We start from the raw sequence: 13,430 nt of genomic DNA, 5'->3' as shown, positions 1-13,430 counted from the left end.
ACCTGATAAACATTTATGAGTTAATGTTTATAAGTTGGTATACAACTTTACAATTGCTGCATGGGATGGAAAAAAGCCGTCATTAGTTGATTGGTTTTCAAATTCTTTACAACCAATTAGTCAAAAGTAATATGATAAAATTACCGAATTCCGAGTTCAAAACATAAAGTCAGTACTCAAATGGTAAAGTCAAAAGATCAAACACATATAGAATGGTTAACAACTATCATACTCCTGACTTCGAACAGGCAAATTAAGGTTACAAACAAAATTCCGAGGGAATGTCATGAATTCTAAAGAAGTAAAACCAGTCAACAGTGTTAGCGTCTCCATCAATGCAAGCATCGTGTATGTATATACAATTTTAAAGTAATTATCATAGAGTTACACATGAACGCCTAGCATAATATGTGTGTTAAGCTAAGTATAGCAAGAAATATGACAAGTTTAATACTGTCGTTGTCAGTTTATTTTCGATTTATGATTTTGACTGTTCCTTTTGTATCTTTCGTCCCTCTCTTTAATAGCTAGTTTTTTTTTAATTCAAAATTCCATCCTAACTTAAACGAAACAATGTATGTGTGTTACAATATGTCCAACGTCTCATAGAAACCTGAGTAGTTTGGGGAAAGATTTCTCGTACAGTATTTACACGAAATAAAAAAATAATTTCAGATTGTTCTTCGAATCCATGTGTACATGGCACTTGTACAAATACACTGTTATCATTTAGTTGCGTCTGTCCTGCTGGATATGCCGGAGTTACCTGTGAAATGGGTAATGTTGATTGAAATCATTACTTAAATTTTTATTTACTTACCTATTGAACAATCCGTTGACATACATATATAGATATAGGAAGATGTTGTATGAGTGTCAATGAGGCAACTCTCGATCCAAGTAACAATTTATAAAAGTAAACTATTATAGGTCAAGGTATGGCCTTCAACACGTAATCTTGGCTCACACCGAACAGCAAGTTATAAATGGCCCCAAAAACTACTGGTGTAAAACCATTCAAAAGGGAAAACCAACGGTCTTATCTAAATAAAAATACCAGAATATATGTATGTATATGTATGTTTGTATGTTGAGTTCACTTTTTGTTATCTTTATACAATAATAAGACAAAGGTCATGGGTAAACTCAAAAACCACCACCAACTAGACATTATGTGCGTCCAAAATCAATAAGCGTTAATGAAATCATGTTGTTATCAAAACAATTTACTTCAAAAGACTTTCGAATTTATGTCCAATAGAATTGGAAAACTAATATGTTTAATTGTTCATGGCTAATAAGTCTAAAAGACGAATTCCGGCTTTTTTTTAATTTTTCTAGATGGTTTTTTATGAGGGGAGATGATTTATTTTGACCTTATTTTTCTACTGGCAAAAGCCAGCAACAAACATCGCTCTTGAATGCAGTTTATTAAAATAAGCGGAATAAGGGTAGAACAAGACATAAGTATTTGTTGTAACAATGAATTTATATTACTTTCATTTTATCTTTTTCAGGGATCGATCGTAAGTAAGAATGAAGAGAAAGTTTCGGTAAACGCTTACAACACATAAAGTAAAGTATACTTTCCATATTTGTAGGGACTTTCCGTTTTGAATTTTCCTTGGAGTTCGGTTTTTTGTTAAAAATTCAAATTGTACATCTTCATTCCTTCATTCAATCATTGAAAAAGTAAAATTACAAAAATATCGAACGCAAAGAAAATTTCAAAATGGAAAGTAATTAATCAAATGGCAAAATCAAAAAGCACAAAACACATCAAACTAATTGATAATAATTATCATATTCCTGACTTGATTCAGGCATTTCCTTATGTATAAACAGGGGAGTAAACGTATGTTCCGATCTATTTACTATTTAATTATCGATTGTTAAAACGAAAAGGCTATTTAGCTTTCTTGTCTGTAAAGGTTAACTGAATACAACGTCCTTGAGGTCAAATTCTGCAGTAAATGAAAACAACACTTTACTATTTGGTGCGTCCGAATCTGTTTTCTGGATTCACCTTCACTGGAAAGCTCAAAACTTAAAATGTGAAAACTAGGATTGTGAATGTACAAATATCCACGTTAGGAGCTTATCGTCAAAATGACGGTACATAAATGAAACATTAATCCTTTTAAGAGATGTCATACTTTAAAATCATAATTATGACTTTAGGTAAACTATTTTTGCTCCAACATCTAAATGTCTCGTGTTTGGAGGAGAAGCATATCATGTCAGTCTTAATGTTATTTGTTTAATAGGTGTCTTATCTCAAAGCGAGCACAAGCGTTCTTTCAACTCATTCGTTTTAACTATACTTGTTTTCTTGTCTTGTTGATTGTTGTGATTTTTATCTATATTACTCGTGCAGTTTAATTTGTAACTTTGTTTATATGAAGACAGTATTTTTGATAGATAATAATCATGTTTCTCTTTGGGCTGTATAGATTGTAAGTCAAATCCATGTGTGTTTGGGTCATGTGTAAATTCGGCAGCAGATTTTCAGTGTATGTGTCATAATGGATATGCGGGGAAATTGTGTGACTACGGTAAGCGCAATAATTACATTAACAAATAAAAGTACCTCTTTGTATTGTGTTGTTCACGAGAAGAGCTCTAAGCCAAATATTTCAAAGTCAAAGATGTATGCTATATGATATGTAAGAACCTTAAATGATTGTCAAAACTGTCAGATGTCAACTTTGCCCAAGAAATTTTTTCTGTACAATTCATAAATCTATAAACGAATGATTTTTGTAATCTTCCTTGTAAACATATTTATAGATAATATCTCTTCATACACAGACCGGATTTTTGCTACATTACAGGTCCTTTTTGGTTGTCCCGCTCTTCGACAATTGTTTTAGATTAAGATTATTCCATGGATTGGCCTCATGCATCCCTAAAGGACATTATATTATCGAAATGCACATCTGGTGCATTGACATTGGTATTGTTTATGCTTTTCAATCAATCGTGTGTAAACCGAACCATTTGAATATAGAATACTTAAATCTGATATGTCTATCGTATGATTAGTATTTCAGAACCTCGATATAAAACACATTTTTTTAAAGGCAGAGATAAGAAAAAAATGAAAAATATCTGAATTTTAGGTTTTGATGATTGATTTATTGATATTTAATTTATTGTTTCAGTGATTGATCGTGAGTATTTTTTTCTCCTATTATTAAGCAATTTGACAAAATTGTAGGATACAGACAGTTTTTAATATCTATAAACAAAACAACACTGGGTGGATGTTTTTAAAATCATGATACGTATCACCAGTACTGTTCGTACTAGTGCAGTTAGTTTTTGTATAATATATTGCAGAACAATTGCATTACTGGAAAAAAGTGTAAACAATTTTGCCGAAAAAAAAATGCGTTTTTATAATTTTCAAATACTAAAAATGCTGAAGATAGATTGCAGGCATCTAGTAACTGGTTAAACTTGTACTATGATAGTTCGTACCTGTGTGTATTCTGCCTATCTTGACTATGTGTTGATTTTAATTATTTGTTCGTATATAAATATATACTATATGAAACTCCTGTTTCATTATTTAAATAGATCAGATTTTGTATAATTGCCAAGACAAAACTTTCATTTTTAGATTAAAGGATATGTACAGCTTACTGTCCCTGTATGTCGTTCACGTTAACTGAAAAAGTAAAATAAGAAGAAAAAAAATCCGAGGAAAAAACAAAATGGAAAGTCCCTAATCAAATGGCAAAAATAACAGCTCAAACACAAAAAACGAATGAACAACAACTTTCATATTCCTGACATGGTACAGGCATGTTCTTATGTAGAAAATGGTGGGTTAAACCTGGTTTTAAAGCTTGATAAGACTCCCACTTGTATGACAGTCGTATAAAAATCCATTATATTGACCACGATTTGTGAACCAAACAAACTGACATCAAAGGTAAAAATGTCAAAAATAGGCATACAGCAGTCAACGTTGTGATATTATCTTAATCAATATAAAAACAAACAGATATATTAACAAACATTTACCATGACACAACAACACAATTACGGGATGTATTAGTACAGTACCACGTCACATACAAAAACAAAACAAAAAAAGGCACACAAACAACGCAAATATCAAAAACGAAAAAACAAGAATACAGAAATAATCATAGAAAAAAACGCAAAAACGGGATGTATCAGTACACAGCTACTTCATATGTAACTTTGAAACACAAAAAGGTATACAGAATAAAGCATTTTAGAAAAATGAAAGACAAAAATACAAAAAGTAGACAGAACAATAACACAACGACGGGATGTATATTAAGTGCCAAGCCACATCAAATTGATACCACCAAAAGAAGACTAAGAATAAAAGTAACACACATTTTGCGTTTCTTTCTATAAAAGATAAACATAACATTTTGAAATAAGAAAATCAGAATTTGACTTTGCCACGAAAGGGGGACGATTGTGTTTCCAATATATTCATATATCCGTAATGAACTGTATAAATGACTTTTAGACTGTTCAAATGTAAGATGTCAACATGGTGGTGTGTGTCGAAGTAGTTTTCAAGATTTCCACTGTTACTGTACCAATGGTTATAACGGTACTTACTGTCAGAGTAGTAAGTATATCGTCCATTATTTCTAATTTGAATATACATAGTAAACATTTTCCTGGTGTCAGTGTGCATAATGAAGTTCAATTTACTGTAAAGAAGTAAGTAAATATTGATGATGGAAGTTTTAAACGACCTTGACTGGCTATACAGTAAAGTAAATCGTGCATTATTTCAACGTTATATGTACATAGAAGACATATTCCTGGTGTCAGTGTGCATAATGACAGTTTGAAAGTTCATCAACTTGAACGAGTGATCTTCAGTTGACATGAAGCAAAAACAAATATTCTGTATCATAATGTGGTAAGGGAACATAAGGTATGGAATGCTCACTGACCGCCACCTTGTATTACATTCTCACCTAGTGACTTAAAAAATAAAGGTTAAAAAAGGCAAATTGTTAGACGACAAACCTCTTTCTTGCAAAACATAACAGTTCATTTGATGAATTGAATAGAGCGATAACTACCTTGCGATTTAATCAAAAATGACGACAGGTATTCATTGAGCATGATCATGATGAAAAGGTGGAAATTGTTTAAGTAATAGTGTACTTCGATGAATGATTCATAATAAGGTTCAAAAACTTCAAACTGTCACTAACTCGAAGTGAAAACTACACTTATAAATGAATTCAACAGTTAGAAATATTCATAAAAATAACATGACATACAGTATGTATGACTTTTAAAACGTTTTTCCTAATAACATTTCTGCGAAAAATTACAGCTGTTTGCTTTGCTTTACTTTAATTTTCATGAACGTTATCTATTACAGTTTGCATGTTAAGTAATATATATACGATTGTATGTTGATAGGTACAGCAACCAAACCATCTGTGTTAACGACAAGTGAGTACAATGCTAGCACTTAAATTTGATTTGCTTAGATAAAGGCAGATGTGGTGTGAGTGCCAATGAGACAACTCTCCATCCAAATAACAATTTAAAAAAGTAAACCATTATAGGTTAAAGTACGGCCTTCAACACGGAGCCTTGGCTCACACCGAACAACAAGCTATAAAGGGCCCCAAAATTACTAGTATAAAACCATACAAACGGGAAAACCAACGGTCTAATCTATATAAACAAAACGAGAAACGAGAAACACGTATATATTACATAAACAAATCATATAAGCAGATTGGTCCGTCATTAAGACTCTTTGACTTTTGTTGTTAAATTCAAAGACATAGGTCGAAAATATTTTTGTGTTGTTATAGAAATTCTAGTCGATTGCTTTCCGGAATTACTTACTAAATTCATATGTACGGGAGGCTTTGATCATACAACCAGTTTTATTCTTAACTATGGTACAATTGTACTGTATGCAAAATACATTAAATTTCATAAATAAAAATGTCCACATTATTTTGTGTAAGTTTTAATAAGTTCATTTACAGACAGGAAGACACCTAATTCTAGAACGCAATCGTAAATCTGAAAAATGTATTCTACATGCTGTTATCAGGACTAAATTTTAACCTTATAGCTAGAACCAAAATATTTTATATATTTGATTCAAAGTATATAATTTTGAAATGATATAGTCTAATATACATAATTAAATTATCTACTCACTTCTTTCTATCTTATTCTAAAACAAAATTGTGATATGTTCCCATTTATTTTAGCTTTTACTCCTCCTACTACAGCTCTTCCAACTATTCCAACGACAGGTGAATATTAAAACCCTTGCTGAAGTTTTCAGTGTTTATTGTTAAAATAAGAAGATGTGGTTTGATCGCCAAAGCGACAGCTCTCCACAGGAGACCAAATGACAAAGAAATTCACAACTATTCTTACAACGATATATATTTGGACCCAAATATAGAATATTGAAATGATATAGCCTATCCTTGATAATTTAAATAACAGTTTATCGCATTTAATCTAATTTTATCAGAGAAGTTGCGGCACAATGAAGTCGTTCTCCTCCGTTCGTAGTATAGATATTAAGAAATCTGATCTCATCGTAAAACAAAACTGCAATATGTTTACATTTACTTGTAGCTTTACCTCCCACTACTACAGCTATTCCGACACTTCAAACCACAGGTAAATTTTTAATTTATTGCTTAATTTTTAATTACCATAGTATGTTGATAGCAACCAAAAGACAACTGTTAAAATACCAGCTTTTAGAATTGCTTTGCTTATCCATCTAAGCAATTATTATTTCGTCATTCTAACTCTATTTTGCTGATGAATTTACAGACATAGGTTTCAACTATGTGTGTGTTGCTGAAATGATATAGTCAATAATTGATTATTAAAATATCTAATTAATGTTTTTTTTATCTTAGTTTAAGAAATCTTATCTTATCTTAAAACATAGTTTTCATTTACATTTACATTTTAACTCTACCTCCCACTACTACAGCTCTTCCAGCTCTTCCAACCACAGTAGTATAATTACTCTGTTGCTGAATTTTTAATTACCATTGATGATGAGTTTAAAAACCTGATATAACTAAAGTTCTTAACAATGATATAAAAAATAAGAAGTTGAGGCATAATTGTGAATGGGGCATCTCTCCACAAGAGACCAAAGGAAATTAACAACTATATGTCACCGTGGGTTTTCAAATCGTTTTAAACCCATAATGCAAAGTCAGCTAAATAAAATCCCCGAAATAATAAATGTAAAATAATCCAAACGAGAAAAATAATGGCCTGATTTTATATAAAAAGAAGAAGGAAATACACATATGACATACAGCAATGAACGACAACCACTAAATAACAGGCTCATGACTTGGGACAGTTACATGCAGATTGTTTTGAACTAGTTATCAGGCGTACCAACCTTCCCCTAACCTGGGACAGCGGGGTAACACTACGACATAAGAACAAATTATAAGAATCAGTTGGAATGAGCTGTACATGAAAACGAAATTTAGTATGATTTTAATTGTCTGATAACAAAATCTTGTATTACAAATAAAACCATTATTCAAAGAATGTACGCTTTAACAATTTTTACTATAGCAAAGGTATCATCTATACCAAATATGGATCAAGTATAGTACTAACATGACGATATTCTTTTTATACACCCGTCAACATTTTGACGGGACGTATATACGTATTATGGTATACAAATGTCCGGTGTCCGTCCGTCCGTCCGTCTGTCCGTCTGTCCGTCTGTCTGTTCGGCGTAAACATGTCGCACCGTAACTTAAGAACGACTTATGCAAATTTCATGAAACTTAATAAAGTTGTTTCTTATGATGGTCAAATGATCTTTATACTTTTGGTGAAAATAAAATTAAAACTTTTTATGTTAGGGCACTTTGTAACTAAAACAGGGGTGTGTTTTTTTCACATGTCGCACTGTATCTCAAAAACTATTTTTGATTATTGCTTAAAACTTTACACACTTCTTAGTTATATTAATCGCAAGATCTGTATACTTTTTGGTGATTATTCAAAATTTCATTTTTGAGTTTTGAGTATTTTGTAAAGAAGAGGGAGGTTTTTTTTACATGTCGCGCCGTATCTCAAAAACCATTTATGATTATTGGTTAAAACTATACACACTTCTTTGTTATATTAATCTTAAGATCTGTATACTTTTTGATGAGGATTCAAAATTTTATTTTTGAGTTATTGAGTATTTTGTAAAACAGGGGGAGATTTTTTTTACATGTCGCGCCGTATCTCAAAAACAAATTATGATTATTGCTTAAAACTTTACGCACTTCTTTATTATATTAATCTAAAGATCTGTATCCTTTTTGGTTTTGATTCAAAATTTTATTATAGCAATATTTATTTTTTGGTAAAAAAAAAAAAAGAAGGGGGGTCACATGTCCCGCCATATCTCAAAAACAATATATGGGTATCGCTTAAAACTTTCTCAGAAACTATTTATGATTATTGCATAAAACCTCCACACAAGACGTCGGACGTATCATACGCTCATGGCGCAGCTGTTTATTTACAAATCTAGAACCTTATTGAAGACACATGGTTTAATTTGAATTTAAATTTCTACAATTACATCAGCTAAAATGAAATGTCTGTTATACTCGCTCGTATACATGTGCATAAATTAATTAGGTTCAATGTTGTTCAATGTGTATTGTCATCATGATCATAATTTCGAAAAGCAAGGACATTTTGTACTGTACACTGACTTCGAGCATTGTACAAGATTGTGTCATGCATGTGTTAGTTACTTACGAATGAAAACAGTTAGAAAGTATACGAGCTTTCAGAACCAAAATTTTCCAAATGTTGTTCCAAATCTTTGTCTATAATACCGAATCGAATGAGTTATCATTTTTTTTACAGTGATATTTCTGTTAAAAAAATCTTTGCCTTCACCTTTAATATACATTTATATTTATGGTTTTACACACAAGTCTGTAAATTTCATAGAAATTGTCACGTGGTAAAAATTTAATTTTGATATTAACATTTCGTGTCTTTCAACAAGCATCCAACGCACATGTATGTGATAAATTTAGAGCCATACAAAGTTTGGTCAATAAGGCAAGTGTGTCTGCTCCAATGTCCAGAGGTTGTTTGGACGGCACAAACTCAGCAGATGCCTTACTCATGAGTTTCTGTAGTGCTCCTGAAATGTCCATGTGGAAACGAGGTCTCAAAGTAAGTCTTGCAATATTTAAGCATGTTAACGTACTTAGGTAAAATTAAGGATGTAAAATTGATATTATAGATCCAGAAGAGCATAAGTTAATAACTGATAAGCTACAACTATTGATAGTTCATGGAGCTCCTTCTCGAGATATTTAAGGTTTTTTCGAAATGGTGAAACACTGATATTTACCTTATAATCACAGTGGTATTAAATTTTGGTAAAAGACCTTTTATGAGATAATAGGGTCTTGCGTTAAGAGAAGAAAGAGTTTTAGGGCAAAATATATAACCCTGTATCTTATAAAAAAAAACCAAGGAGTTCGAAAATTTGACAAAAAATTCTAAACCTCACCTAGGTACATACGAGTTGATATAACAACTTTCTAAAATGATGTTGTTTCAATTTTAGATTTCTAAAGTTGATTTTAAGTTTCTCTTCCTTCATTTCGTTGAAGTGTTACTGTTTCCAGTCTCAGTTTAAACATAACAATAGAAAGGGAGTTTTCACAGGCTGTTATTTCATTTTACCCCAAAGTTTATATTTATTTTCAGAACAAACAAATAATTACTGTTTTATCAATCTAACACAATCTAGTGTAATAATAATTGTCAGGTATTTAGATATTATCCCTTATCAATAAAAGTTTGAATATGTATATTCAGGTTATTTCAAATTGCTCCAATCTACCAACTTATATTCCCATTGGAAGAATTCGGCACGACCATTTTACAGACATTTCTGGCATTATGACTAACTGTCACAGCAATGGTGTTATAGAGGTAAATATATCTACGGATAATAATGAAAACAACTCGAATTAAATTGCATACGCTTGGAGCATTTTCAGGGATTTACCTTCATCAGGAACGCTAAAAGCAGAATATTAGAAGGCCAAATATGTATAAGGACAGAAAACGTTGAAGAGCTATCAAATAAAAAAAATCTATTTAAGGCCAACTTTGCCTGAGGAAGTTGAAATCTTAGTTTCTGTATAAAAAAATCAAAATCTATTATTTAAAATTTATAAACGGGCAATTTTAGATACTTTCAAATGAGGAGAATTAACAAAATCAGCTCTCTTTTTGGTAATTGTTGTAACTCTTTATAATGTCTAAATCAAATTATTTTAGATTTTAGACAGATAATAATGTGTGACTTCATAATTATGGTGAATACGACTTCTGTTGCATTAATATTCTGTATTTTGTCTGCTTTCAGATCGTCGAACAATCATGTGGTACTACAACACATTTAAAAAATATCACAAGTCCGGGTTCCAATTCATACGAGGTTATAACGTGGTGATACAACAACAACTATCAGAAATAATATTAGGAATACAACAATACAAGTTGTTCAATAAACTTTTCAAAATGGATTTTCTTTTATCGACCCTGAAAAGTAAATTTTTCATAAAACTGTATTTTATGATTAAACAAAAATAATAAAAGCAATAGAAAAATGACATGCCATTTTGTACATGATTGAAATGTTAAAAAAAGGCTTATATAGATTAGACCGTTGGTTTTCCCGTTTGAATGGTTTTACACTAGTAATTTTTGGGGTCATTTATAGATTTTTGTTCGGTGTGAGCCTATGCTTCGTGTTGAAGACCGTACATTGACCTATGATAGTTTACTTTTATTAATTGTTACTTGCATAGAAAGTTGTCTCATTGGCACTCATATCACATCTTCCTATATCTATGTATTATGAATACCATCCCGGAATGATTCAGTCTTATATCAATTAAATCTTATGGTATGGATACGGATATATATTATGATGCAACAAATTCAAGATATGCATTTTTTATAATACGTTTGTTTAAAAGTTAAAAGAAAACAGGGTTGTTTTGTGGACCATCAAGTGTGTATTTTGCCTTAAAATCAGATGAACATATTTTAACACATGAGTTTTTGTTTTGGTGACATTTTAAAACAACACTTTGTCTTAGTGAAAAGATCAATAAATTAAATGAGATTCATTGCTTGGTAAAATTGACAATGGTTTATATCCTGTTGATGCAATGGCGAAAATATTCAGCATTACTTCTGTTTATGATAGTTTTATTAGAGTATTTAACATCAAATAATGTCCTAAAATAAATCATTATACACAGTCTATCTTAGATGCAAGATACCAAGCGGACAACCAAAGCAACAAAAAACACACAACATGGTAAAAAGACAAAAATTAAAAAGTCTATAAAAGAAAATTGAATAAAAAAACTCCGCCAAAATTGCGGCAAACTCGTGTGATTTAAACAGATCCATGGTCCAAGCTTTATCACTGACAATAACCGTGTTGTTCCTGGTAACATCTGTTGTTGAGAGAATGATATCAGATAATCAAATGTATATTATCTTACTCTAAGACGTCTTCAAATATATTTGGTCATCTACTACTAATTATGCAACCCCAACACATGAAAGATTGTGAATGTTGTAAAGGACAACACTGGCAAAGGACAAATGATCGACCAGCAAAAACAAGGTAGACTAACACTGTTAAAGAAAAGAATCTGACCAAGTCACTCACAAAAATATCATGAAAGTCCTTCGGATTTTCATATATTTGTGAATTGGCTCAGTTAACACATCAATAATTTCCTTTTAAAAGGCTTGTCTTCCTATCAAATATGTTAAGACGTTCAATTCTCGCTATAACTAAATATGCGAGGAATGTTAATATAATCCTTTGTTTTCCTCACATAGTTGATGTTTTCCTTTCGGATTTGTTTTCGATTAAATGAGTTATGACCATTGCATAGGGTATTCCAGTACTGTTGTTGTCTTTTATCCAAACTTCTGTTCATATGGTTATGTTAAAAATAGCGCTGAAATGACACCATTACGTGACAGAAAAATACATAAATACATACTATAAAAGTACATACATTATGTAAACAACAGAATAACAACACCGTGAATTAATTTACGACAGTACAACAGGACAGCACAATATAATTTTAAACTGTGTGTCACACGAATGAATCAACGCACAAAAAACTCACATATTTTGTGACGTTTGTTTTATCACAAGCAAAGGAGTAGGTACGGTAAGACCCCTTGTTGCCTCAACACAAAGAATTACAAAAAATAAGTCAACTTATAGATATTTTGTGGAATGAAAAATACTTTTGTTACGTAGATGTAATCTATTTTTGGCATTAAACTGCACAAGCATCAGGTACAGACTAAACATGAATGCGGCCACTTCCATTTTAGACAAAACCCACCTAGAAAATTACTTTTTATTGCATATATGATAGATTTGACATATTTTGAATTTAGGCGTCTTTAATGACCAAATCAGTTAAAATCCTTTGCAATAACTAGTTGAATTGACTAAAGTTGACACTTAAGGAAGCTCGAGGGTACAAAAAAATCACCAAAAATTGAAACATTTTTTTTTTCATTATAAATTTTATTTATTACATTATTAGTTGTTGCTTTATGATATGGTACAAAAATCATCCAAAGAAATCAATTCGTTTTTGCCCCAGTTAATTTTTAAAATGTATATCATTGAAAACGCTCCAAATTATCTCCCTTTGTTGACAAAATGTAATTTTTTGCAGTAAAATTGAAATAACTTTTTTTAACTCATCGGTGACCTATATTTTTTAGTATTTTATTCAAATAAACTGTACTTAAGTGCATACGTTTTAGTTTTGATCCCGTATTTACATTTTGATAAAAAAAAAAAAAAAAAAACATATAGATTATTTCTTACCTGATTAAATCAAATATGTAATAATAAATATACCTTCATACGCTACTTTTTGAGTAAAATGAGTTCCAAATTTTGTATATTTGCTCAAAATTCGGATTTGTGGCCTTTCAGAAATAACTCATATTTATCAAATGTTCATGAATTCTGAAAAAAAAAAAACATCATTTATTGCTGTATATTTATCAAATTTTAAAAAAAATGCACTATTTACATTTTCATGAAAATTGGCACACATAATCTTCTCGCGTAATCAAACCAAATGGCATTTTAAAAAAGAGGGGTCCATGAACTCATTTCATTTTCAAGTTAAATAAGTTTGAATGATAAAAATCAGTCGAAAACTGAATCTTTTCCCGATAAGTCATAATTTGACGTCGCGAAAATAACAATTTCGTTTGCAACGTCATTATCTCCCCTGTAACTGTATCGTATACCCTTTAACTAAACTATTGTAAGATTTAAGCGA

General features: G+C 30.9%; 1 protein-coding gene across 1 annotated transcript; it reads left to right on the top strand.

Moving 5' to 3' along the window:
* Positions 1-6,257: 6,257 nt before the first annotated feature.
* Positions 6,258-10,649, top strand: LOC139502158 (uncharacterized). The gene is made up of 5 exons (XM_071291536.1): positions 6,258-6,296; positions 6,631-6,675; positions 9,062-9,234; positions 9,889-10,005; positions 10,445-10,649. Exons 3-5 carry the CDS (start codon positions 9,136-9,138, stop codon positions 10,529-10,531), a joined length of 303 nt encoding a protein of 100 aa, XP_071147637.1. The 5' UTR covers positions 6,258-6,296; positions 6,631-6,675; positions 9,062-9,135; the 3' UTR covers positions 10,532-10,649.
* The last annotated feature ends 2,781 nt before the right edge of the window (positions 10,650-13,430 follow it).

This window comes from Mytilus edulis, chromosome 13 (assembly GCF_963676685.1).
Source record: "Mytilus edulis chromosome 13, xbMytEdul2.2, whole genome shotgun sequence".
Lineage (NCBI taxonomy): Eukaryota > Metazoa > Mollusca > Bivalvia > Mytilida > Mytilidae > Mytilus > Mytilus edulis.
This window is presented reverse-complemented; position numbering and strand designations above follow the sequence as displayed.

Coding starts and splice junctions, on each gene's coding strand:
- LOC139502158 (XM_071291536.1), top strand. CDS start 9,136: ATGTCCAGAGGTTGTTTGGACGGCACAAACTCAGCAGATGCCTTACTC. Junction 9,235..9,888: donor TGTGGAAACGAGGTCTCAAA/GTAAGTCTTGCA, acceptor ATGTATATTCAG/GTTATTTCAAATTGCTCCAA. Junction 10,006..10,444: donor ACAGCAATGGTGTTATAGAG/GTAAATATATCT, acceptor GTCTGCTTTCAG/ATCGTCGAACAATCATGTGG.